A 24,228-nucleotide genomic window follows, 5' to 3' on the forward strand; every position below is an offset into this window, starting at 1 on the left:
CAACTTGGACCCAAGAAAAAGACAAAAAAAAACTGATGAGAAGACAAAATATTGCAATGCAGTAAGTTCTTTTATAAACTACAAACTATACAAACACACCCATCACAACTATAGTAACACATCTAATCGTCCTCAGTATCGGTCAATACAAACTCGTCCAATATCTGTCTCTTCTTGTCTATACTTGAAACATCTTCTCTTTCCAAATTTATGCTGGGCTCAATGGGCCATATGAATCCCTTATGCCCTTGTACACCATTTAATGTGGTGATACATCCGTAACAAAGTTCAATTTTTGCCCCGCTGGGAGCATCATTCATGTCATGTTCCACGCTCGATAAATACTCTTTTAAATAGCTTTTTTCTTCCTCTGTTTGGACTGGTGCTGGATCATTCACAGTGATTGTCTTTAGCCAACTTTTAGGATCCAGATATATATCTACTCCACATAACTTACATGTTGTTACTGATTCTGTTTCTGGGGAGCCCAATTTTTGGCCAATTTTCATAACTGTTGATGCCGTAGATGAATACCCCGTTGCATCCAAGTTGGAGAAATAATTACTCACCAAATCTCGTATAGTCAAGTTTTTCGATACCCTCGATTTAACTACTTGTGAATGAAGCTCATACTTTTTCAAGTCCGCAAGTCGAGCATATTCTTCAATCTCTGCAAACAATAGATCACGCAAAGGGTATATGATGTCAATATCCTTGCCCTTATAGCTGTGAGATCTATTCGATATTAGCTTGTGTATAGAAGAGCCTCTGCCTTTAACAGTGAGGGCTATAACTTCATTAGCAATTCTAGTCATTGAATGACCGAGCACTATAGTCCCGCATCCTTCTTCATATGCAGCTTGCAAAAGTAATTTTTCAAACACGATACTTAGCAAGTCCTCCGCCGATGATTTGTTAGGACACATACTCAACAACTCAATAAGAGTATATGGTCGTGCTTCCAAGGGACTTGCGAATGAGCTGAAATCATTTTCAATGTGAATTTCATTCAAGCTATTTGGGTCCACATAAGAGTTCATGGATACTTTCTTGAATGAGATTTTGACTGGCTCAAATCTTGATAAAATCTCCGGTAGAACATCCACAACATCCTTATTTAACGAATTCAACTCCTTCTCATCCAAATTAACAACGACAATTTCAAACCCTTGTAACCCTTTATGTGTTTGTTGTTGCTCCAATAGTAAATTTCCCAAAACATCGAGTAGCACTAGTGACGATACACCTCCTGAAAATGCTACTAATACCTTCTCTAACTGACCCGAAGTTGATTTCTTGTAGTTGATCTTGTATTTCTCCGCTGACATCTGCTTTCTTTGTTTCCCACGTACAAGGCGCAAATAACATTGCTTGCAATGAAACTCACTTCTTGCTTTCAAAATAGCAGTCTCTTCTTTACACCTCTGACAGCTGACATCCGTCGTAGATATATATTCGATAGCACTCATTCTTATCCACAAGGAAGATGATAAAACGGAGCTTGATTTAACATTCCTTCTTTTTCTTTTCTTTTTTTTTATTTTTTTCCATATTTGCATCTCATCTGACGCCGCACAGAGTTACTACTACACATACAACAAGGGGATATAATCTTAGGGAATATATTTGCATCTACACCTAGTGGTACATACTACTCTCATTTACAAAAGTCTGGACTCAGTTTCAATCAAACTGAGTAAGAACTCAACTTCGAGTCTTTTACGTGCTTGTAAGACCCAATCGTTTGCCAATCTTCTACTCCATCCTTTCAAGTTTGTTGCCTCCTCCACTGCAATGTCCAATTGTCCTCTTGCCAAGCTAGACTCAACTCTTCCAATCACGGACTCGATGTCTTTACCATCTTCCTTCACTCCTTTAACAGGCAACAAAAGTTTTGAAAAGATCAATGACGACAAATGTCCCAACAATCCTGCATTTGGTGGCAACAACGAGCTTGACCTCAACTCAGGCTCCAACTGTTCCCATCGAGTCAATAATTGAGCATTTGTTAATAAAGAGTGCGTCGATTCCTTTGCAAGCAATACGTCCAAGTCCTTTAAAACCAAATTCAAGACTTCATCATCGGTTGAAATCTCTTTCAAAGTCTTGACATAGGGTTCAATGCTTTTGGGCGTGTCTGAGGCTTCGGGTGGAGTCAACAACAACAACTTCAATTTATTAACTGACAGCTGTATCAAGCTTCTTTTATGGTTATTGGAAATTTGGCGTTCAAAACTCTCGGCAAACTTTTCCAACTCGTTAACCTTGTCATTCAACTTCTCCAAGTTTGCCAATCTACCGTTTCTCTCTTCATTAATTCTCTCTGTGACTAAAGCTTCAAAATTTTTTGTCTGCTCAATTCTCACCATGGAAACGGCATTGTTTGCTGCTTGGCTGATTGCTTCCTTTGCTGCTTGGATTTCATGCTCCAATCTCTGGTTCAATCTCTTTTCTAATTGAGCTTTTTCCTGGTTAAATTGGTCGATCAAGTTTTCCGTCAATTCCAATTCCTTTTTGGTGAATGACGAAAAAAGTTCCGTTTGTGAAACTTTCAACTTATTTTGTAATTCGCTATCAAATTCTCTAGTCAATACATTCAATTTGGTGGCCAATTGATTGACACTGGAATCAATTGACTTTACGAGACTTGAATTTGTTTGAGCTAATGAGCTAGCATCAATTGATTGAATCAAATCATTCAATAAGGATATAGTTTTCTTGACAGATTTGTCAACTGAGCTGTCGATGTCGGATTTAAGCTCAATCAAAGGCAATCTAGCAACGTCTCTTGTTACGCTCTCCACCTCAACTGGTTTTTGTAATTGTTCGACAGGAGTCAATTCGGTTCCTTTCCTTTCGTGAACAGCCCCAGTTATCTTCTTTTTCGTTTCTTTTATAAAGTCTCCACCTTTGTGTTCCAAATCACTTGTAAATTGCTCAATGTCATTTTTTGATGGCAACTTGACATCTGTAAATTTACCTTTGATCGTGTACCAGAGTTCCTCCAAATCCTCGTAAGAGCCGTTTTCAATAAAGTCAATTGTCTCCTCATGGAATGGGATCTCGTGATCCACAACAAAGTCCATGACGTCGTCGTTCTTAGTAGCAAGGTACATTGTTCCTCCGTACACAACTAATGCTAATAGGGATGTCTTGAAAAGGAAGCCAAATAATGAAAACTTCTTAGCCTTCTTCACCGTGGGAGGAGGTGGTGGAGGTGGAACCACTTTGGTTTCAATTGGAGTGATGCTAGGGGGAGTTGGTACCAATGGCTCGGCCCTTACTTCAGGTAAACGTGGGGGTTTTCCAACATCCTTTGGGCTCAATCTTAACGATGTTGTCGAAAGACATCTCAAACCCGTCAAGGAGATCGGTTTAGATGTAACAATCCTAATCATTGCTGGAGGTGAAAAAGAATTGACTATAAAGGTTGCGTCCGTGACGGTGAGGAATATTTTTTTTTTTTTATTTTTATTTTTTTTTCTTTTCTTTCTTTGAACCAACCGTTCGCCCAATCACAATCAGACATAAACGCCAGTATTATTGTAGACCCCCCACAGCAATAAATCACAATGTCTATTAAACCAATTGCCCTTGCTCCTCCTCAGCCCTCCACGCAGAGGGGTCAAGCCGCTCATATTGCATATGACGCGGTGAATGATAGGTTGGCCTACGTCAATGGTAAATCCGTTATTATTCGTCCAGTTGATTTCAATTCGAATTCCCCCATTGTTGTGTTCACCAAACATATACATCCAACCACCGCAGTGAAGTTCTCTCCTTCTGGCTTCTATGTTGCCTCGGGTGACGAGTCTGGCCAGATCAAAATATGGGATGCGGCACCCAAAAAGGGTGACGAAGTCTTTGAGCAACCAATTATAAAGAGTGAATTTCAGGTTATGTCAGGTCCAATTCGGTCAATTGCATGGGACGCTGATAATGCACGTCTTATTGCTGTTGGCCAAGGAAAGGAAAAATTTGGGCACGCATTTTCTTGGGATACTGGTAATTCCATTGGTGATATTCAGGGTCATAGCAGTACTATTAATGCAGTCGACATTAAACCCCAGAGGCCATACAGAGCTGCTACTGTAGGGGACGATTTTGCAATGGTTTTCTACCAGGGCCCACCTTTCAAGTTTGATAAGAGTTTACGAGGAAATCATACTAACGCAATACGTGACGTTAAGTTCAGCCCCGATGGACAATACATAGTCTCGGCTGGTTCTGATAGGGCTATATGTATTTACCAAGGTAGAACCGGTGAGCTTATCAAAAAGATTGAAAATGGCCATGATGGAGGGATATTTGCCGTTGCCTGGACACCTGACTCGGAGTCGTTTGTGACAGCATCTGCTGATGGATCAGTCAAGACTTGGAGTGTTGAAGGGGGTTTAGTTTTGACTTACAAAGTGGCCGAAAAGCCCACAATCTTTCAACAACTTGTTGGTTTGGCAGTGACTAAAGATTATGTGATCGCTTTGAGTTACGGTGGCGACTTGACGTACTTTAAAAATGGCGACATAGTCCAAGTTGTTCAGGGTAATCAAGCACCCATCACCAAGTTGGCTTTTGCACAACCAGAGTTATACAGCGGGAGCTCCGACGGGAAGTTGTTCAAGACTGAAGTAGAGCCCAATGGCTTCAAACCGAATCCTTCTAGACAAGGAGGAAAGGGCACAGAGCATAGTAATTATGTGGCCGATTTGTTGGTTAGTCGTGGGACTCTATATTCCGTTGGATGGGACGACGAATTGAAGTGTTGGCAGGACGGTAAGGTACAAGCTTCAACAAAATTGCCATCGCAACCAAAACAATTGAGTAACGTGGATGACAGCATCGTTGTTCTTTTTGAATCTGAGTTGCAGTTGTTCAGCAAAGACTTAAAATTACAGTCCACAATCAAGTTTGAATTCTCAAGCACAAATGTGGCACCATTATCAAGCTCTCAACTATTGGTTACCAATGCTTCAAAAAATACTTTGGTTGGTATTGAAGTTGACAAAGACTCCAAACTATCCATTACGTCGCAACAATTTCCCACGTTGAGGACGCCACCCACATTGATCAGGGTTTCTCCAGATGGTGAATATTTTGCCGTAGCTGACTCGGCTGGTAAATACACCTTGTTCAAAAATGACGGGACCGTTGTCTCAACGAGGTGGGCCTTCCATACTAGCAAGGCATACGATGCACAATGGTCACCGGACTCGAAATATTTGTTAAGTGGAGGGCTCGATTGTGGAATATTGTTGTATTCGGTTGAGAAACCTTCCAAGGTTGTTAAATTTCCCCTTGCGCATGCTTCTGGTGTTACAAGCTTAGTTTGGGTGGATTACGACAACGAAAAACAAACGGGGCAATTTTCTAGTTCGGGTTTGGACGGTACAATAAGACAGTGGAGTTTGACTAGATAGATAATATATATATATAGACGTATTCACATAGAAAGGATGTTTATGCAAAACTGATGAAAACAAATCCTTTGAACGCGCGAGATGAAACATTCCCTCCACCTTTTTTAACGATTGCGACGCCGTCATTGCCCATGTCAAACAAGGAGTACACAACTATTGTCATAGATGCATCCAAGTCAATGGACACAAAACTGGTTCCCAACCAGGGAGAAACAGATTTCCAAATGGCGTTGAAGTTCTCGATGAGCTTATTGATTAAACAATTGTTGAAAAATCGTAAACTGGATCGGTACGCGTTTGCCATATATACACCAGGCGATGTTCAATTCCTTTACTCCAATACGCCGGTCACCCTTTCGAAAGTCAAACAATTTTACGAGGCGCTGGTGAGGGCACACAGTGTAGCCTCGGACACAAGCTCGGAGTACAGCATACTCGATGCACTTGCGAATGCTTTGCAGAATCAAATTGCAAATAAATTTGTTAGAAGTATTTGGGTCCTCACAAATGGAGCATGTTCAATTGAAGAGAGCAATGTGGACGTTGACAAGTTGCGAAACATTTCCGAGAGCTGCAACGTTGCCACGAATTTGTTGCTTTTAGGAAACGAAGGAAATGGAGAATCGAAGAAACACTTTGAGAACTTTGCCGAAACTTTCGACGGGAGGTTCAGTGTATTTTCTTTCGATGAACTTGCTGCCAAAGGTCCGCCTTTGAAGTTAATTGGTCCTCGTTGCCTGACCGATTGCTCGCTTGCACTTATCCAAGGAGGTGCAATAAGCGATGATATACAGCTTGACGTGCAAGTATATCCAGGGATCAAGGTACAAACTCAAGCACATGGTCATGAATACGTGCAAGATTCAAATTCGGAAGGTATTACTCGTGTGAAAAAGCAAACCAAGTACTATATCAAGGCAAATTCAGATATTGCAGACGAAATTTTTGACACAAGAAAATACAACAATGACGATAGCGACGCAAATGAGGATAAACAATACATTAGAGATTCTGAGTACACATACGGCTTTAAGTATTCACAAAGAAATGTTGTTGCGTTGTTACCGGAGTTGGAGGAAGCTGCTACTTTGGAAACGGTCCCTGGGATAAATATTATAGGCTTCATTGAGACGAGAAAATTACCCATTACGTATTTAACGGATGAGCCTTCTTATGTTGTTCCTAGTTCCAGGTCTGCTCCCGAGAACGAAGTCGCCTTCAATTCGTTTGTCCAAGCATTAACTGAACTTAGGTTTGCAGCTATTGTGCGTTATGTTCAGAAGGAGACTTCCGAAGCCCAAATATGCTGTGCGCTTGCTCAGAAATTGAAGGTTGGGGAAAAATGGGGGCATGCTCTCATTCTTCATCGATTGGCCATGAAGGAAGATGAAAAGATTGGCAAATTTCCGGAATTCAAACAACCTGAGGAAAGTGGTCTTGATTCTGTAATGGAGAAGTTTGTTGATAGTAAGAAGTTGGGAAATGACACAACTCAATCAGATAGCTTGAATAATTTGAAAGTTGGCCTTCTAGAGTCCAAGCCGTTTACTTCGGAAGAGAATTTGAGCACTTCGTTAGAAAATATGCTCCTACCAGCAAGTCCTGCTTCAAAACGGTTCAACTACTATGTTCAAAAACTTCTCTACAAATCACTACGCACAGAGGGCACATTGTCTAATTTTGTTAATCAAGACCAATTCATTGAGAAATTTTTAACGAGTGACGAAAAGCATACATTGCTCAATCTTGGTAATATATTTGACGTCAACGAGAAAGCTCTATATGTTGAAGGTTTCGAAAAAGCATTCGAGACTGAGGCCAAGTTGAAACTGGTATTTGACATCAACTTCGCGGTGCAGGCTAAACCAAGTCGCAAGAAGAGGAAAACAGATTCTGTGTTTGGTTCTGATCGAAACGATCAATTTGACGAATATTTTGAAATAGACGACATTTTAGGTGCATAGTCGTCTAAAGCTTAAACAATCTGTTTCGCATATCTGCTTCTCGATCCTTAGCCGATCTTTTCCTATGGGGTGTAGTCGAAGACCCGTCATCTCCAAAACTGTCTACTATTCGTTCATGAACTTTGGACAATCCGACTCGTTTTCTTTCTGCATTGAGAATATCTCTGATGTTCTGTTCACTGGCCTCCTTGATAGCCTCGAGGTCAAACAATGCGCGATACTTTTTGGTCTTTCCCTGCTTCCAAAGATTCACCCAGTGAGTTGCGGCGCCTAACTCATCAAAACCTCCATCTGGCTTCAAGGTGTTTCTTTGTTTGCAAATATTATACATCAATTCATAAATATCATTAGTTGGATGCAGCATGTAGTCTCTGTAGAATTTTCCCAGACTGTCTTGCAAGTTCAATAAAAATAGCAAATAGTCCGCTAAAACTACCGGATCGATATATGAGTCGTGGATGCAACCCACCAATCCCAATGTGAGCATGGTCTCGGGACTCTTTACAGTCGGCAAAAATATACCAGGAGTATCATAAACCATTATGTCTGGGTCCCGAGCAAGTCTGATGATCTCACTAGTTGATCGCGTAACTCCAGGTTGTCCTCCCGTTTTGGCCACTTTTCTTACCTTGGAAGAAACTGAATCTTTATTCTCCCGTCCTAGTCCCACTTGACGCATAGTATTTACCAAAGTTGACTTTCCAACATTTGGCATACCAATAATCATGGATCTTAGACCCAATGGGGGTTTCGTTTCCAACTTGTTATAGATTTGAGTCATCTTGTTGATAATTTTCTTGCAGTCTCCCCGATGGCGGCAATCAACAAACATAAACTCCTCGTTCTTTGAGCTGTGCCATTTGCTGAGTAAATCGGGTTTCAATACTGATAAATCCTTTTTACTATATAGGATGAGTTTGCGCTTTGTTGATAATAGTCTGTCGAATAACACATTTGTAGTGGCTAAGGGCGCCCTGCAATCTCGTACCTCCAATATTAGATCCAACTGTGGAGCTAAATGTCCCACTTTAGACAAAGCTTTTTGGTGGTGACCCTTGAAATTGGATAGCGGTATATTATAGCTTGGGAATGTGTTTCTAGGAACAAACTTTGTCATCTTTGTGGTTTTAACTAGTCATTTAAGTTGTCTGGGGGGAGGGGAGGGAGGAAACGGAGTTGCCAAAAAAAGTGAAAATCTGTGGAGAATTTTTTTTTTTTTTTTTTTGCTTGCAATTTTTCGATCCATCACAAGCTCATCATCCAATGCCGTTAGTCATTTTTACTGGCCTCCCGTGCTCAGGGAAAAGTGCATGGGCCAACGACCTTAAAGATGAATTAGAGAAGAGGATAAGCTCTGCAAAGAAAACCCGGGAGCCTGGACATAATTATTCCATTGCCTACCATTCTGACGAGACATTGGGTATCGAGCATGATACTTATGAAGACTCCAACAAAGAGAAATTAGCCAGAGGGTCTCAAATCTCAGCCGTTAAAAGGGACATTTCCAAAACCACAATCGTGATTCTCGATTCAATGGCATACATCAAAGGATTCCGTTATCAGTTGTATTGCGAGTCGAAGGGAATGGCCACACCTCATTGTGTAATCCAGGTGACCGCTCCTATTGAACAATGTCTTGAATGGAACCAGCAACTTCCAAAGGAGAAGCAGTGGAACCTCGACTTGATGAAACAGTTGCTGATGAGGTATGAAGAACCAAACAGTAACACCAGATGGGACTCTCCACTATTCGAGGTTTTATCTGGCCATCCTGAGGAAAAGTTACCCATTGATGATATATGGAATGCGTTAGTCCTCAAAAATGCACCAACCCCTAATGCAGCTACAACTATTCAGGCAACTTCAAACAACTCGTTTCTTCAAGAGTTGGATCGCAAAACGCACGACGTTGTTTCTCAGGTAATCCAACAGCAACAACTTGCAAGTGGTGCTGTAGTCATCAATGATTATACTATCGAGATTCCGATGGGCACTGTTAGCACTGCCCAGCTCCAAAGAATTAGAAGGTCCTTTATTAGTCTCAACCGAATGAGAACTATTGAAATTGATCGAATAGTGCCTTTATTTGTAGAATACATAAATAGAACGCTAAATAATGACGAATAAGGTTATCTTTTTCTTTGAGTCTTCCATTTGAAGTAGGTTTTGCCATTGGAATCCACCATTTTCTTCTTGTCCCCTTTCTTCATCTTTTCTATATTCCTACTCATTATATCTTCCACCTGACGCAAATCCTTCTCCTTTGCTATGGCCCTCTGAAGTTGCTTGAACAGCTTGAGCTTTTTCTCGTCCAACTTGTCCTTCTCATTCATATCAAAAGTCGGCAGATTCACCAACCCCGAATTTGCATGCAACTGATCTAATCGAAGTCTGTTTTGTCTGTTCTCAACTAATGATTCGTCTGTGTTGAAATACTCCTCGGGCTTAAACGATTCCTGGTGTTGGCTTGAATCGACAAATACGGTATGTTTTCCAGATCCATCAAAAAGTTTTCCATCTTGAAGACGCTTGATTCTGTTTGACTCGTGCAAACGCATGGTTCGTATGTAATTGATATCTTGCGTTTTCAAAAGCTTCGCTTGATCAACACTCAAAACTGCATTGTCTCTATCAGATATGAGTATCCCCTTGTCATCTGTCCTTTTCTTTGTCATGGCATGGTAATACTCATCCGGATTGTGGGACTTTGCTTTCTCCTTCAATGCTTTGAGTGCGGCCTGCTTCTTGTGATAATCCGCGGCTCTTAGCCTATAGTCTTTCTTCTTTTCAAGCAAACCATATCTGGCCCTACTTGACTTCTGAGACCTCTCCCTATGCTGCTTTTTCTGTACGTTGTGGACTAATTTAGCCATAATGTAGCGTGTGTATATGTGTGCTGGTGGTGGTGCTGCTGCTTTCTGATGAGTTAAGATGAGCTCAAATGTGTGCGCATGAATATTTTTTTTTTTTTCGTTTCTTCCTTCCTTCTTTCCTTCCTTTTTCATGCGATCGATGCACTAAACTAAAAGACAATCTTAGACACACCCATCAATCATTGAGCATGTCCTTGCGGTTGACGTTATTGAGTCAGCGCGTCACGGCTCGTTTTCTATTACAGTTAATGAAGCCTGCCCGTTGCAGTAGATGCTTTTCTACCACCTCCCCCCGGATACAGAATTCTAAATCAGATGGAGATAGTTCAACGCCATGGTATTTGAGGAAAGAAAATTCGTCACAATCAGGTCAAGTAACTCACGACAAGTTTCCGGAGTTGCCTTATGGAACACCTCAAGGAATCAAAGATCTCCTCACCTTGCTAGTCAAAAAGTACGGTCTCACGAGCTTGAAAGTTTATGACTTGGCCGCACTTCCTGCTGATCACCCTAAATATACAGATGAGCAGTCTCCTCAACGGTTTATCATACTTGCTTCAGGTAAATCCGAGAAACACATTTACAAAGCATCGTATGAACTAAAGCAGCACGTCAAGCATGAGTATGGCTATTTACCTCGCATTGAGGGTATGACGTCAAACGCAATAAGCACTAGAGCACGCAGAAGGTTGGCAAAAAGAGCCAGACAAGGACCACCTGCAACGCACAACGATTTTGGCATTGGTCAAAATTCGTGGGTAAGATGCGAACTAGGTGTTGAGGGTGCAGTTGTCCATATTTTGAGTGACGAAAGAAGAGTGGAATTGAACTTGGAATCCCTTTTTGAAGAGGAGGGTGGAGATGTAGAGGTACCACACGTGGAGACACCGACACAGAAAAGAACTTACGAAGATACAGAGAGCGTGTTTTTTGGATTGCGGAGGCATTTTCACACACTGTCTAGCCGACAAGATGTTGCCCAATTAAAGTCCATAGTCAAGTCATGTGCAGAGAACCCGTCCGATAAAAGTCTTGAATTGTTCAAGAACGATTTTGACTCCACATTTACTGGTGCTTCAGTAGAGGAATGGAGCGAGAAGTTTGCACTCTACAAGTTGCTCCACTTAAGGGATCCACTGATTGCATCGTTCAAGGACCTTGAAAAGGTACTTTTGGAAAAACATGCATCAATTCAATTACTTGGGGAAGAAATCAATTGGAATCAAGAAATAGTAAATGACGTGATCAGATATATGGAAGCCGTATTGGATATAAATGAGCCTCTCCCCGCGTCAGAGAAACTCTCCATGTTATCAAGCTTCATATCAAGAATTACTTCCTTTTCAAGAGATGAGTTACATTTCTTTGCTGTGGACAAGTTTCAGGCTTTATTGTGGTCGTTGACCTGTGACGAATATGTTCCTATTGATGCTGCGCGTTTACATACTGCACTTCTGACAGGGAAGGGGATAGAGGTTGAAAATTGTCGTGTACACCAAGACCCACAATCCGCGCAAAACGTGCGAGAGCTCTTAAGAACCATCAACTTCTCCAAACGAGGAGCCGTCCCATTATGGCTTCGAGAACAAATGCTATATACGTATGCTTGTGCAAGAAATTGGCCTTACTTTTGGAAAGAATGGAACATGATACAACAGAGCTTGACCACTCCTCGAGATATTGCACTCATGCAAACGAAGTTGGTTTTCCTTCTTGCAATGATCAACGACAAAATCGCTTTACGAGACTTTTTCTGTAACTTCTGGGACACCAAAAACAGTCTGTCATTTATAAATCAATGGGAAAAAGCCAACTCTGAGCTCTTTACTGCAAAGGAGAGAAAATCGTTGAAAAGAGCGCTTGATATGATTTATGAAAATCATGGATCCAGTTCCTGGTTTGAAAATGCTCGTGTATTCGCTACCACTTTGTAAATAGAATCGACACCCCATAAACCCTTTTTTTTTGCTTTTTTTTTTTTCTCATCTTTGTTTTCCTTTTTCGCGCTATACGCGTCTCGTATAGAGGAGGTTCCCTACACATGAGTGAAGATATTCTCAAGGTTAAACAAGAAATAAAAGATTGGGAGCATGCGTTCCAATCGAAGCATGGTAGACTACCCTCGAGGCTGGATGTCCGCAACAATCCCAAAATCAAAGCATTGTACTCCAAGTACAGATCCTGCAAGCTGAACAAGCAGGCTCCCGCAACTAAAGAAAAACTTACAGTTCAAGAGGATGTCGATGACAACGAGAACGTGCTTCCAACCCCGAATGGGGAGCTTGGACCCACTCCTCAGGCAAATGGAAGAGTATTATCAATATTCGATGTCAAATTGACCCCACCAGAGTCATCGCCATTGAGAAGCAAGTCAGCGCACGTCCCTGACGTACTTAGCAGCTTTGACGGGGCCTCTCCTGAAACGACTCCTGTCAAAGCAAAGAGAAGACTATCATTCTCGACACCAACAAAAACGTCTACTGGAGCCACACCTACAACGGTTACTAAAACACTTCAACAAACCGTTGAAACACCAAGGTATCTCAAGTCAAACGTTACTACCCCCACGTTCCGTAAAAATGCAATCGATTTTCTGATATCACCTTCCCCGCTAAAACCCAATCGATTAAGAAGAAAATTGATGGATGTATACAATATGTCGATTATGGAAATCGAAGAAGAAGAAGAAGAAGCAGCAGTAGAACATTTTGAGGATGCAAAGGGAATGGAAGACGTCGAGGTGGTCACCGCCGAGCTGAACCCTCCTGCGAAAAGGAAAACACAAAAGAGACAAACTAGAAGATCAAAAATGGCACCTAGACCAGTTGCCGAAGTGTCTTCTTTGGGTGAGGTTGACGTCCAACAAAGGATGATAGATTTGGAAGAAAAAGAGAGGACTGCTTTGACTACTTATATGAATTCCGATAGTGAGTCAGAGCCCGAAACATTGGCGAATGACCAAGTGCACGGAAGCCCAGTAAAGAAAACCAGAAAACCAATTGCTCAAAATTACAAAAGACTCAAGATCAATGATCCACGATCGCGACGCTTTAAACAGCGAATGAGAAGATAGACGGCTTATATCATTGTTGCTATTAACTCCGAAGTATCCTTACCCGATTCAAACTGTACTCGAGACTTTGCATCCTTTTGCAATTCTTTGTTCGATTCAGATTGGGCATTGGTATTTGAAAAATATACGGGTTTCCCCCACTTGATTTTGTCTTTATCGTAGTCCCACACCAACCCGCTTTTGTCTTGATTTGTTTTCGAACTTTTGATTTCGTCCATCAATTCTAGCTCATCTTTTGTAACTTCTTCCTTAACAGGCACGTACTTCTCTACCATGACGACCTTACCACTCTTTATCACCATCTCGACTTGTCTTTCTCCCCTTTTCTGACGGTCTTTCTCTCTTTTGTCGTCCCTTGCTAATCGTTGTTGTCGCTTTAAGTTAAGAGCACGCTCCTCAGGAGATAGCCATATTGATTGGGTGGGCATTTCAAAGTCAGATGCATTATCTATAATTCTGGTTCTCTCAGCCCCGGTATCTTGAAAATTCAACAATGTCTCAAGTCTGGCTTTGGCAGATTCAAGATCCTTATCATGCTCGGTACTGATGGAATTCTCCTCCACGACCTCCGGCAGAACCTCTTCTGGTGATACTTCTTTATCTTTCATTTCCTGCTCTGCCAATTTGAATGCTCTATCTTGAGCCTCCCAAAACTTTTCACCTGGTTTCATCTTGACAACTATCTTTTTCCTGGTTTTTGGTTGGCTCGGTTTTTCAGTCTTCGGTTCCCGCTCTAGTAGATCCTCCTTCTCCTTGCGTAGTACTTGTATCATGGCGTTTTTGTCTCCATCTGGTATTAGATCGCTTCCGCAAAACGAGCATGGCTGTAAACCTTCCTTCGTACATATTATCTTACCACAGTTTAAACAGTTTGGTGCAATCTCGAACAAAGGGTGTTTGCGAGCCATGCAGTTACATACTCGACGAGTGCGCTGCTCATTGTCCTCTTTGAGCTCTAAATCATACAAGGCTGACTCGATATCCTTCAAATTAGTGAGATTCTTTTTATTTAGTTTCCTATCAGGTTCAGTTTTCCCTTTAAGAAGCTGGGAGGTTGTGGTGGACCCTTTGAGTGACATTGCAGAGATCCAAAGCGTGTGGTCGAGTGTCACCAAGACTAAGATTGAAGTTAGCGGAAAACGTGGTATCGTGGAAGAAAAGGGAAAAATCTGAACAAAATAATTTGTGACGCAAACAATCGGTTACTCATCACATCACATTGCACCACATATTAGAGACCAATAATGTCCTTAGTCGTAGTAGATGACTCCCACCAAAAACAGGTCTTATTAAAAGAGATCGCATTATTGAAGAAAGCAATAAGTGACAAACAATCAGTTAATGGAGTGCAGAAGCAGAAGAAGCAGAAGAAGCAGACGGGGACTAGGTATAAAATCAAGAGCAAGAGTAAGGTAAGGAAACCAAAACATTCGAAGCGGTCATTTTGCAACCCGAAGCTCGTGAGGAGTAGTGGTGCGCTGAACTCGCATAATCCGGAAGGAGATGTAGAGGGTGGTGCATCTCTTTTACAAACCGAGCAACAATATTTCGTGTCTGGTGATGGTAAATCTGCAATTAACACTAAAATTTTTAGGGCCGATTTGATCAGGCGACCAGATCCTTTCGAGGAAATGATGGCTATTAACAGCTTGAAGAGGAAGTTGGAAAAACTCAAAGCTAAGAATTCCATGTGTGACCGGGTTTTGGTTAATGGAGAAAAGTACTCGGTTGTTGAGAACGGCTCTATTCTCTCTCCACTAACTTACTATAAAAATGCAGATGATACTATATTCTGGAATGATCACTGGTATGAGGTTACCGATGCGGGCTATTACCTCATCGAAGGAAGTTCAAGAAAGTATGTATTGCGTTGTGTCGAGATATGAGTGTTCATAACTAACTTTGATCAGAAATTTTAGGGAGCACTGTCACTATTTTAGAGATTCAGGTACGTATTAAACTACCATATGAGAGGCGGCATAGTTACTAACGGATACCGGCTCTTTTTTTCTTTTTTTGAGCCTTTTTAATTGTTTAGGATTCTGTGAAAGAGGTTCAAGTTGCAAGTATAGCCACGAGAGGGAAAAGATTCGAATATGTCCATATTTTTTGAACGGAAATTGTGCAAATAGTAATTGTCTTTTAAGTCACACACCAAACTATCACAACACGCCGTTGTGCTACTTTAACATGCAAAATAGGTGTACCAATACCCAATGCAAGTATAGTCACTTGCTTCCAGAACATTATGGAGACTCCAAATACGAAATAGGCATCTGCCGGCCATTCTCTGTTGGTGGATGGTGTCCCAGAGGCAAAAACTGTCCATTTTTGCATGTTTGGAACTGTCCGGACTATGACGAAGAGGTCGCATGTCCTAGAGGTGACTCGTGCTCATTGAATCACGTATTCACATTGAGGATGCAAGATAGAATAAGCACAAAGTCCAACACATACGTCCGACAGGAAACTTTGGTACAAGAAGAAGAGGACGAGGAAGAAGAGTCTACTGTGGCTACCTCGAAAGTACACATAAATAGTTTTACTGTTGAGCCAAGTGTACTATTAGCCACCAATACTGTGGGAAATTATCAGCATTTTATTGACCAAGCTCCATTTCAAAGTGAAGGTGTAGTGCCGGCTCCTTCCACTCAGTTTTTGATTGAAGTATCATCTGATGAAGAACAATTGTTTGATTCTGAGGAAGAATAGGAGAGGAAGAGAGGAAGAAAGACAAAGGGTCAATTGGGAAAAGAATTATGATGGAAATTTTAGATACACAATTTATAACTTAAATAGTAGAGGGAAATAAACACATCACATTTAATAATAGCAAAACTGCTCTTTATCTGCTTTCTAAATGTCAATATTTGACAGCGAATGTTCCATTGCAGTAGAAGTGTCACTGATTGTGCTTGTTTTTTCTTTGTGAAGGGAGGGGTTGTGCACAGAACAAAACGACTTAGCGAAATGTGTTGCAAATCTCTGAAACTAAAGGTAAACACCAGCTTTCCCACATCAAGAACTCGTGTGATTACAGATTTGTCAGCTCTTGCAGCCTCAATATCAATCCAAGTCAACAGCGCCTTGTATTCCCACACTCTCCATTTTTTGTTCGCAATGTCAAACACAGGTCTTTCCTACTACAATGATTCTCCGCCAAACCATGTCTCTGTCCATTCATATCATCAAAGATACCAAATAGTCAGCAATCTTGGAAATGGAAGTTTTGGCACTGTTGAGCTAGCCAGACTCAAGTTCCCCAAGGAAGAGTTGCTCAGCACACAGGTTCACAAATCGGGAACATTATTGTATCCACTAGATGATTCGAAACGCAACGAATCCAAACTAGTTGCCATCAAAACTATGAAGAAAAGGCTCCCATCATTGCACGATTATGCAAAAGTCAAGGAGGTCAAATTCATTTCGAGTGTCCCCTCACATCCCAACTTGGTGCAGATATTTGAAATGTTTATTGACGATATGGACCATCAATTGCACATAACTATGGAAGCGCTTAACCAGAACTTGTACCAGTTAATAAAGTCTCGTAAAGGGGCCAGGTTCTCATCAATGACTTTAAGGAGTATATTGACGCAACTATTGCAAGCAATCAAGCATATTCACCACCATCAGTATTTTCATCGCGACGTCAAACCTGAAAACATTCTCGTTATCCCAACTGCTCAGTACTATGGATCCAAAGCATCCGTTCCACCATACAGACGAAATGATAATTTTGTCATCAAGTTGGGAGACTATGGTTTGGCGCGACATGTAAATACAATGAGGCCATACACCGGCTACGTCTCAACAAGATGGTACAGATCCCCCGAAATACTATTGAGACAAAACAAGTATGGCTGTGAAATTGATGTCTGGGCCTATGGCACAGTTGCAGCAGAAATTGTCAACTTTGCGCCATTATTTCCAGGAGCTAACGAAGTCGACATGCTCTGTAAAATTATTCAAACTTTAGGTAGTCCATCGCTTCCAGGGAAAGTTGGGCAGGAGTACGTTGTTCCAGTCGGTGGATACTGGCCCCAAGCTGCGGTGTTAAGCAATGCTCTTGGGCACCAGTTACCTTTTGATCGTGGAATGAGTCGTGCGCAGATTCTTCCTGACGCCGGACGTGAGTTGTGCGACACTATAATGTCATGTTTGCAATGGGACCCTATCCTGAGACCAACGGCTCAAGAGCTTGCATGCTTTGAGTATTTTTCTGATTAGAATAGCCACTTGTATAGCTATTTCTTTTTTTTTTGCTCTGTAGAACTTGTTAATAAACTTAGAAGAAAATTGTTGAACCTTTGGACAAGAGATTTGTGCGCTACCATAAATCACAAAATGGATAGTGGAGTGGAGTGGAGTAATAACTAAAGGCTTGCACATCTTTGCCAGTTTCGCCAATCATAGGGCCGACTCGGCTACCTGAGACGGTTCTTTTTTATTCAATCCCATTAGAAAAGAACTTTCGTGTATTTAGCTCAAATAGTGATGTCATTGTAACATTTCAACTAAGTAGCTGTTTCCCCACAAAACCTCAAAGCCTTTTCTTGATTTTTTTTTCTCGTCACACGTCGGGGGCGGGCCACGTAAATTTATCCTCATAAGAAAAAGGGAAAAAAAACAAACAAAACCGTGTGTTCTCCCAAAACACGGATCACCTCACTTTTTGAACTTACAATGTGTATCACTATTGCTACCACAGATCATCCAGACTACCCCTTCATTCTCCTCTCTAATAGGGACGAGTTTTTCCGAAGACCAACAGCGCCAGCCCAATTTAGGCAGATTAACGACCACGAAAAATTGTTGGCTCCTCTAGACTTAGCCAGACATGAACATGGCACATGGATCGGAGTGACAACTACAGGGAAGATTGCAGTATTGGTAAACTATCGTGATATGGATACGGAAAGTATGTGATTTGGGGACATTTGGGGCTTTGTTTCAATGCAGATTTACTAACGCCAAAAAAATATAGGTACTATGAAACAAGTATCGAGAGGAGTGCTACCCTTGAGTTATTTAGAAACAACAAAATCTGATGATGAATGGAGAGACAGCTTTTCTATGGAGATGCAGAATGGCAACGCTACTCTTGACTTGAAGAATATAGGTGGGTTTACGTTGTTGTATGGCTCATTGCGAGTTAACCCTGAAGATGGTGTGGATCATTTGAACATTTTGAGTAATAAGGGCCATCATGGGAGAGTGTTCGAAAAGAGTGTGCAACAGTCGGGGGGCCTCAACAGTATTTCAACAAAGTCCACGTTTGGTATGTCAAACTCCTTATACAACGATCCTTGGAAGAAGGTTGAACTTGGTGAAAGAATGCTTAAGGAGCTCATTTCAGCATCAGTTGAGTCGTCCCTAACTCAAGATCAACTAGTTGAAGAGTGCTTCAAATTGTTAAGTCATGATACATACGACAGAGCTATCATGAAACAACATGATTTTGATGTCAAGGTGTTGGCGTTAAGAAATTCGATATTCATACCACCATTAAAGCGCGAAGGTGCAGAGAGTCATTTGGCATCGATTGGCGAATACTACGGCACAAGAACCCAAACTATTATTTTAGTAGACAGGTTGGGAAATTTAAACTACTATGAACGAAATTTGCATTCGTCTGATGTCCCTGAAGTGGATAGTCCATTAATTACATCGAGGTACTCGTTTAATATATATGGTAACTAATGTGTAGGGTTGTTAAGTAAAAGTTTAAGTGATTTACAAAGAAGCAATTACAGCCCGGATTTAAGAAGAAGAAGAAGAAGAAGTTTCATTTCATATTATCTCCGAGATTGCGCGACCAATTTTTTTTCTTTTCGTTCGTGTTTTTTTCTTTTCTTTTTTTTCCTTCGCAATCGTTAATTTTTAAACCCATATCCAGACGACATGATATTTGACAGAAACACCGTCAGCCATGTCCTACGAATACCTTGACACCGTGCCAAAGACAAGAGTCTATCACTCACCATCCAAGCAACCGTCACTGGCTGCCAATGATATTCTCATCATGATTCCTGGTAACCCAGGACTAGTGGGGTACTATATCACTTTTCTTGACTACATTCAAAGAGCAATCCCACAATTTGAGATATTTGGTATGGATTATTTAGGTTTTGGTAAATCAGAAAGCACAAAGCAGCAGCACATCTACACCGTTGAGGAGCAAATAAACCATAAATATCAAGTCATCAAGAATAAAATCGAACAGCAATCCATCAAACCAAACTTATACTTTTTAGCTCACTCTTTGGGAGGTTTCATTACTCAACGAACAGTCAAAAGGCTTTTAGAAGATGATGACTTGAGTGGTAAGTTTGAAGTGAAATTTGTTGGATTGATCACACCCACAACCAACGACATTGCTGGATCTGAATCAGGAACCAAGTTTACTAAGTTGATCAATGCAAGGATTCCCGTGGTTGGTTTAGCCATGACTTTTGGCACTATGTGCTCGTATATCCCCGAATCAGCACAACGATACATTCTCACTCGCCATTGGGCACCACCAAAAGAAGTGATTGAAGAAGGGTCCAACCATGAAAATGTTGGATTGCAGCACTCGCTAGAAACCACTCTCGAACTCATCAATTCGCCCAGTGCGATAAACCAAGCACTAAACATGGCCAAGGATGAAATGAAGGTTATTACCAACCTGGACGATGTCAATGATTGGATGTATGTCAATAATCGTTTTGCATTTAAAAACTGGTGCTTTTTCGCACAGCAAGACCATTGGGTTTCAAATAAAACGAGAAATTATTTGATTTCGAAATATGGCAATGTTGACCCGAGGAGAAACAAGTTTGAAATTTGTGAAAATGTTGAAAATCCAATCAAACATGCCTTTGTTTTGAATCAGAGCAAAGAATTTGCTGATATTACAATCAATCGCATTAAACAAGCAGAAAAATGTTGGGAAGAATTAAGTTAGAAATTAAGTAGAGAGTATACATAGAATTAATTCGCATTGTTGAGATCTTTCGTTTATTGGCGTAAACTGTTTTGTGTAAAGATCTGAGATGGTTAGCTTTGGTAGTGTTCTTCTCACACGAGATGACTGTGTATGACTCTTCCCATCGAGGCGAAAGTTGACTCAGAGTCATCTCTCAGGCGCTCTAGCCCTACTTTAATATGTGTGTTTGGATGTGTCAATGGGTACTTTCCCCAACAGAACAAAATAAAATAAAATAAATTTTAAATTGGATTTGCAATTTAATCACTGTAATTTTTGCACCCTTTTTACACTGCAAGATATTTATTACATGAAGGGAGAGAAGCATTGACTCCAGCCGCGTTGTCTCTATATAAAGTGTGAAGGAACAAGATACTTTTTCATTTCCTTTTCTTTTTTTTTTTTCACGAGAGAGTGTTTCCATTTTTTTTTTTTCAGTATTCTTTAAAACAAGCTGAATATGAGTTCAAGTTCAGAGCAAGGATCAAGATCCAAGTCACTTGATATTGAAGAGAATCAGATTGACAACAATGACCACGACAATATTCACGACGAGTTGAACAAACACGAATTGGATAAGATTTACCGCAAATTGGACTTTCGTATCATCCCGGCATTGTGGTGTCTCTATTTCCTCACTTCGTTTGGTTCAAATTGCTATGGGTTGACATTAACCATGAATTCAGAAGCTGGTCATTCGTTGATTCAGTCTTTGAACTTGACATCCAAGCATACATCTACCGCTTCCGCTTTGTACTACGTTGGTTATATTATCTTTGATGTCCCCATGAATCTTGTCATGACAAAAGTCAGTCCTCAATCATGGTTGGCGAGAATTGTAATTACTGTGGGGTTGGTTTATACATGTTACAGTGCTTTACACAACTCTGGCGGAGTGATTGCCATTAGGTTTATTAGTGGTGTTGTTGGTGCTGGTACATGGCCGGGGATGAGTTACTACGTTTCTCTCTGGTACCCCAATGACAGAGCAACTAGAAGAATCGGGTACTATTTCACAGCAGCTCAAATGTCGGCTGCAGTGGCTGGGTTGGTCAGTGCTGGGTTCCAAAAGATTGATGGGAATAGAGGGTACTACGGTTGGCAATGGATGTATTTGACTTACGGCTCGATTACCATTGCCGTGGGGATATCTTTGCTTTGGTGGTTGCCTGATAGACCATTCCGCATTACCAAGCAATCTGAAAACAAAGTGAAGAAACTTTACAATCGATACTTTACCACGTCTCATCCATTAAATGATACCGAAAGGGAGTTGCATAGAAGAGATATTGAATACAGATACAAGTTGCTCAAATGGACATGGGGAGACGTTGTTGCCATTATTACGGACTTGCGTATTTGGCCATTGATTATTATGTATTTTGGTGTTGTTGGAACTGGATTTGGTTTGGCTGTGTTTGGCTCAACCATTATCAAAACCAATAACCCAAACTTGTCTTCGATTAATGTGTCTTTGTTGTATGCGCCAATTTGGTTATTTGACTTGGGTGGTATTCTAACAATTACTCCATTTGCCGATAGATACAAGAAATTCAGACCAGTAATATTTTGTGGTGCATGTATTATTATCATCATTGGTATGGTTGTCACTACTTTTGCACATGGGTCATGGAACAAGTATGCAGGTTTGTTGATTGCTGGGTATGGATTGGGACCAACAGTGCCAATTTGCATGTCGTGGTCAGCAGAGATTTTCTTTCCAAGATATGGAGATGTTGGAACTGCAGTAAGTGCAGCATTGGTGAGTGGTTTGGGAAACTTGGGTTCAGTCACTGCCACTTATGCATTGTACTCTGGTTGGCCCGAAGATAGGAAGAGATTGTATCGTGACTCCAACATGATGTTGGTGTTGATCACGGGAGTTAGTATCATTGCTTGTATCGTCTGTTATTTGATCAAGGATAAAGTCAGACAAGATCTTCCTCACGATAAAGAGGAGGAGATCATTGAATACAACTGGATGGAGGAATAGGAGGGGGAGGAAGAGGAGAAGGAGGAAAATGGGAAGGGTGGGGCGGATGCTTTGAAAGAGACAGTTGGTGGGACGTAGCTCCCTTTAATTTTGTAATTAGTAATTGACTACATGGTTGTTGTAGAGTCCGGGCATTCGGTAGTCGGCAGTCAGTAATCGGTATTTCGGAGTTTTCAAGTTTTGTGTCGTGCCGTGAAATGTCGTATTGCTGCAGCTTGCGACACTGACAAAAACACGGAAATGTGCATATGCGAGTAGACAGCAACACTAAATATAATAATCTTTATTTACTCTTTTTGCTGTCCGAGGGTATGTCTGACGTCTTAAAACCTGGCCGAGCTGTTGGCCAGTTGACGGTTAGTCTCTGCTGGTACTAGAATGGGGCAACAATCTCTAGCTCTCCATACAGTTTTGCTCAGTACTACGGTCCGCCAGCTAGATTCCCCCGGAAGTACTCCCCCCCCACCCCAGCCCAGCTATACTCTGTATTAGTAATCGGTTGTACTATTTTTGTGTAGCGTGGTTTTCGGTGCGCACGACGTTGAGTTCGGAAGAAGAAGTTTTTGTGACATATTTCTATGTCTTTTTGCTCTTCGGCGTTATTCCACAGTTTTGTAGCCTTCCTCTGCGCCAATTTGTAGAACACAATTTGAATCGTATGTCTTTAGTATAAATAGTAGTTCAAATTTCCAAATTCAAACAACCACAATTGTTTCTTTCATTCAAACCTTGCACAACTAATTACTTCTTTGACATTCTCACTTCTTATTGACAATGAAAGCAGCTGTGTTTACCGGATCCAAAGAATCTCCATTCGAGATTAAGGAAGTTCCAACTCCTGAAATTTCTGACAACGAAATCCTCATCAAATCCAAATCGTTTGCAGTGAACCCTACTGATTGGAAACATCTTGAATTTGGCGTCAGTCAGCCAGGTTATATCTTGGGTAGTGATGTTAGTGGAGTTGTTGAGAAAGTTGGTTCCAAGGTTGACAATTTCAAAGTTGGTGATTACGTCAGCTCATTCATTGTTGGTAACTCGTCATCCAGAAATGGAGCATGGGCTGAATATGTTGCTGCTAATCCATTGGGAACTGTCAAGTACCCCAAATTGGTTGAAGACCCAAGCAAGACTGAGTCGGGACCAATTACTACTTTTGAAGGAGCAGCTAGTACTACTTTGGGATTGGTCACTGTTGGCTACTCATTTGCTTACTCGTTGCAGATTCCACAGAATTTTGTTGAAGGAGATTTCATCTTGATTTGGGGCGGAGCTACAGCAACTGGTATCTTGGCTATTCAATTGGCTAAAGCCATTTATGGATTGAGGGTCGTTGCTACTGCATCTCCCAAGAACCATGAATACCTCAAGTCATTAGGTGCAGAATATGTATTTGACTACAATGATGACAGAGTAGTTGACCGCATCAAGGAAGTTGTTGGAGGAACATTGAAGTTTGGGTTTGATACAATTGCAACTCCGGAAACTTTCCAAAAAGTGTATGATTCCACTGCAAACACAGAAGTGTCAATTTTCCTCGACTCGACATTATCCCAAAACGGGTCCACCATCAAATTAGATGAAAAGAGAGATAACTACAAGATCCACTGGGGCGAAACATTGGCTTATCTTGCAATTACGAAAGTCAAGTTCTTTGGTAAGGAGTTACATCAACCAGAGGATTTATTGAAGGATTACACCCCTTGGTGGGTTGATGTTTTGCCAAAGTATATTGGTGAGTTGAAACATGCCAGTTTGACTGTCTTGCCCAAAGGATTGGAAAGCTCTGGTGAAGCTTTGAAATTGTCTAAAGAAGGTGTTTCTAATACCAAGGTTGTCTTTGATGTATAGTTTAATGTTGAAATATAGTGTATTTTTTGTTGCCAAATTAATGCAAAAAAAAAAGAAAAATAAAAGAGAAAGTAAAGATCATTCATG

The 24,228-nt window shown here is 41.1% G+C and overlaps 16 protein-coding genes across 16 annotated transcripts; 11 read left to right on the forward strand and 5 right to left on the reverse strand. All coding sequences in view use genetic code 12, as the record gives it.

Annotated features, from left to right (window-relative positions):
- Positions 1–122: 122 nt before the first annotated feature.
- NCS2 (Ncs2p) lies at positions 123–1,469 on the reverse strand (the record flags this gene model as incomplete). Its single annotated transcript, XM_051754835.1, has 1 exon — positions 123–1,469. The coding sequence occupies one exon, from the start codon at positions 1,467–1,469 to the stop codon at positions 123–125; it is 1,347 nt and encodes a 448-aa protein (XP_051606351.1).
- A 192-nt stretch (positions 1,470–1,661) lies between these two features.
- KGF57_005240 (uncharacterized protein) lies at positions 1,662–3,398 on the reverse strand (the record flags this gene model as incomplete). The annotated part of the gene is made up of 1 exon (XM_051754836.1): positions 1,662–3,398. One exon carries the CDS (start codon positions 3,396–3,398, stop codon positions 1,662–1,664), a length of 1,737 nt encoding a protein of 578 aa, XP_051606352.1.
- Positions 3,399–3,572: 174 nt separating this feature from the next.
- Positions 3,573–5,417, forward strand: KGF57_005241 (uncharacterized protein; the record flags this gene model as incomplete). The annotated part of the gene is made up of 1 exon (XM_051754837.1): positions 3,573–5,417. The coding sequence occupies one exon, from the start codon at positions 3,573–3,575 to the stop codon at positions 5,415–5,417; it is 1,845 nt and encodes a 614-aa protein (XP_051606353.1).
- Positions 5,418–5,596: 179 nt separating this feature from the next.
- On the forward strand, positions 5,597–7,381 carry YKU80 (ATP-dependent DNA helicase; the record flags this gene model as incomplete). Its single annotated transcript, XM_051754838.1, has 1 exon — positions 5,597–7,381. The coding sequence occupies one exon, from the start codon at positions 5,597–5,599 to the stop codon at positions 7,379–7,381; it is 1,785 nt and encodes a 594-aa protein (XP_051606354.1).
- Positions 7,382–7,385: 4 nt separating this feature from the next.
- MTG1 (putative GTPase) lies at positions 7,386–8,498 on the reverse strand (the record flags this gene model as incomplete). The annotated part of the gene is made up of 1 exon (XM_051754839.1): positions 7,386–8,498. The coding sequence occupies one exon, from the start codon at positions 8,496–8,498 to the stop codon at positions 7,386–7,388; it is 1,113 nt and encodes a 370-aa protein (XP_051606355.1).
- Positions 8,499–8,644: 146 nt separating this feature from the next.
- Positions 8,645–9,508, forward strand: KTI12 (Kti12p; the record flags this gene model as incomplete). Its single annotated transcript, XM_051754840.1, has 1 exon — positions 8,645–9,508. The coding sequence occupies one exon, from the start codon at positions 8,645–8,647 to the stop codon at positions 9,506–9,508; it is 864 nt and encodes a 287-aa protein (XP_051606356.1).
- Positions 9,509–9,510: 2 nt separating this feature from the next.
- KGF57_005245 (rRNA-processing protein) lies at positions 9,511–10,254 on the reverse strand (the record flags this gene model as incomplete). Its single annotated transcript, XM_051754841.1, has 1 exon — positions 9,511–10,254. The coding sequence occupies one exon, from the start codon at positions 10,252–10,254 to the stop codon at positions 9,511–9,513; it is 744 nt and encodes a 247-aa protein (XP_051606357.1).
- A 248-nt stretch (positions 10,255–10,502) lies between these two features.
- KGF57_005246 (uncharacterized protein) lies at positions 10,503–12,188 on the forward strand (the record flags this gene model as incomplete). Its single annotated transcript, XM_051754842.1, has 1 exon — positions 10,503–12,188. The coding sequence occupies one exon, from the start codon at positions 10,503–10,505 to the stop codon at positions 12,186–12,188; it is 1,686 nt and encodes a 561-aa protein (XP_051606358.1).
- A 107-nt stretch (positions 12,189–12,295) lies between these two features.
- KGF57_005247 (uncharacterized protein) lies at positions 12,296–13,327 on the forward strand (the record flags this gene model as incomplete). Its single annotated transcript, XM_051754843.1, has 1 exon — positions 12,296–13,327. The coding sequence occupies one exon, from the start codon at positions 12,296–12,298 to the stop codon at positions 13,325–13,327; it is 1,032 nt and encodes a 343-aa protein (XP_051606359.1).
- Positions 13,328–13,332: 5 nt separating this feature from the next.
- On the reverse strand, positions 13,333–14,406 carry KGF57_005248 (uncharacterized protein; the record flags this gene model as incomplete). The annotated part of the gene is made up of 2 exons (XM_051754845.1): positions 13,333–14,076; positions 14,248–14,406. 2 exons carry the CDS (start codon positions 14,404–14,406, stop codon positions 13,333–13,335), a joined length of 903 nt encoding a protein of 300 aa, XP_051606360.1.
- Positions 14,407–14,571: 165 nt separating this feature from the next.
- On the forward strand, positions 14,572–16,039 carry KGF57_005249 (uncharacterized protein; the record flags this gene model as incomplete). The annotated part of the gene is made up of 2 exons (XM_051754846.1): positions 14,572–15,185; positions 15,529–16,039. 2 exons carry the CDS (start codon positions 14,572–14,574, stop codon positions 16,037–16,039), a joined length of 1,125 nt encoding a protein of 374 aa, XP_051606361.1.
- Positions 16,040–16,447: 408 nt separating this feature from the next.
- On the forward strand, positions 16,448–17,557 carry IME2 (protein kinase; the record flags this gene model as incomplete). Its single annotated transcript, XM_051754847.1, has 1 exon — positions 16,448–17,557. The coding sequence occupies one exon, from the start codon at positions 16,448–16,450 to the stop codon at positions 17,555–17,557; it is 1,110 nt and encodes a 369-aa protein (XP_051606362.1).
- Positions 17,558–18,013: 456 nt separating this feature from the next.
- KGF57_005251 (uncharacterized protein) lies at positions 18,014–19,030 on the forward strand (the record flags this gene model as incomplete). The annotated part of the gene is made up of 2 exons (XM_051754848.1): positions 18,014–18,248; positions 18,315–19,030. The coding sequence occupies 2 exons, from the start codon at positions 18,014–18,016 to the stop codon at positions 19,028–19,030; spliced, it is 951 nt and encodes a 316-aa protein (XP_051606363.1).
- Positions 19,031–19,259: 229 nt separating this feature from the next.
- KGF57_005252 (uncharacterized protein) lies at positions 19,260–20,276 on the forward strand (the record flags this gene model as incomplete). Its single annotated transcript, XM_051754849.1, has 1 exon — positions 19,260–20,276. The coding sequence occupies one exon, from the start codon at positions 19,260–19,262 to the stop codon at positions 20,274–20,276; it is 1,017 nt and encodes a 338-aa protein (XP_051606364.1).
- A 481-nt stretch (positions 20,277–20,757) lies between these two features.
- KGF57_005253 (uncharacterized protein) lies at positions 20,758–22,290 on the forward strand (the record flags this gene model as incomplete). Its single annotated transcript, XM_051754850.1, has 1 exon — positions 20,758–22,290. One exon carries the CDS (start codon positions 20,758–20,760, stop codon positions 22,288–22,290), a length of 1,533 nt encoding a protein of 510 aa, XP_051606365.1.
- A 774-nt stretch (positions 22,291–23,064) lies between these two features.
- KGF57_005254 (zinc-binding alcohol dehydrogenase family protein) lies at positions 23,065–24,141 on the forward strand (the record flags this gene model as incomplete). Its single annotated transcript, XM_051754851.1, has 1 exon — positions 23,065–24,141. The coding sequence occupies one exon, from the start codon at positions 23,065–23,067 to the stop codon at positions 24,139–24,141; it is 1,077 nt and encodes a 358-aa protein (XP_051606366.1).
- Between the last annotated feature and the right edge of the window lie 87 nt (positions 24,142–24,228).

The sequence above is a fragment of the Candida theae genome, assembly GCF_024610275.1.
Source record: "Candida theae strain CBS 12239 chromosome Unknown scaffold22, whole genome shotgun sequence".
NCBI lineage: Eukaryota > Fungi > Ascomycota > Pichiomycetes > Serinales > Debaryomycetaceae > Lodderomyces > Lodderomyces theae.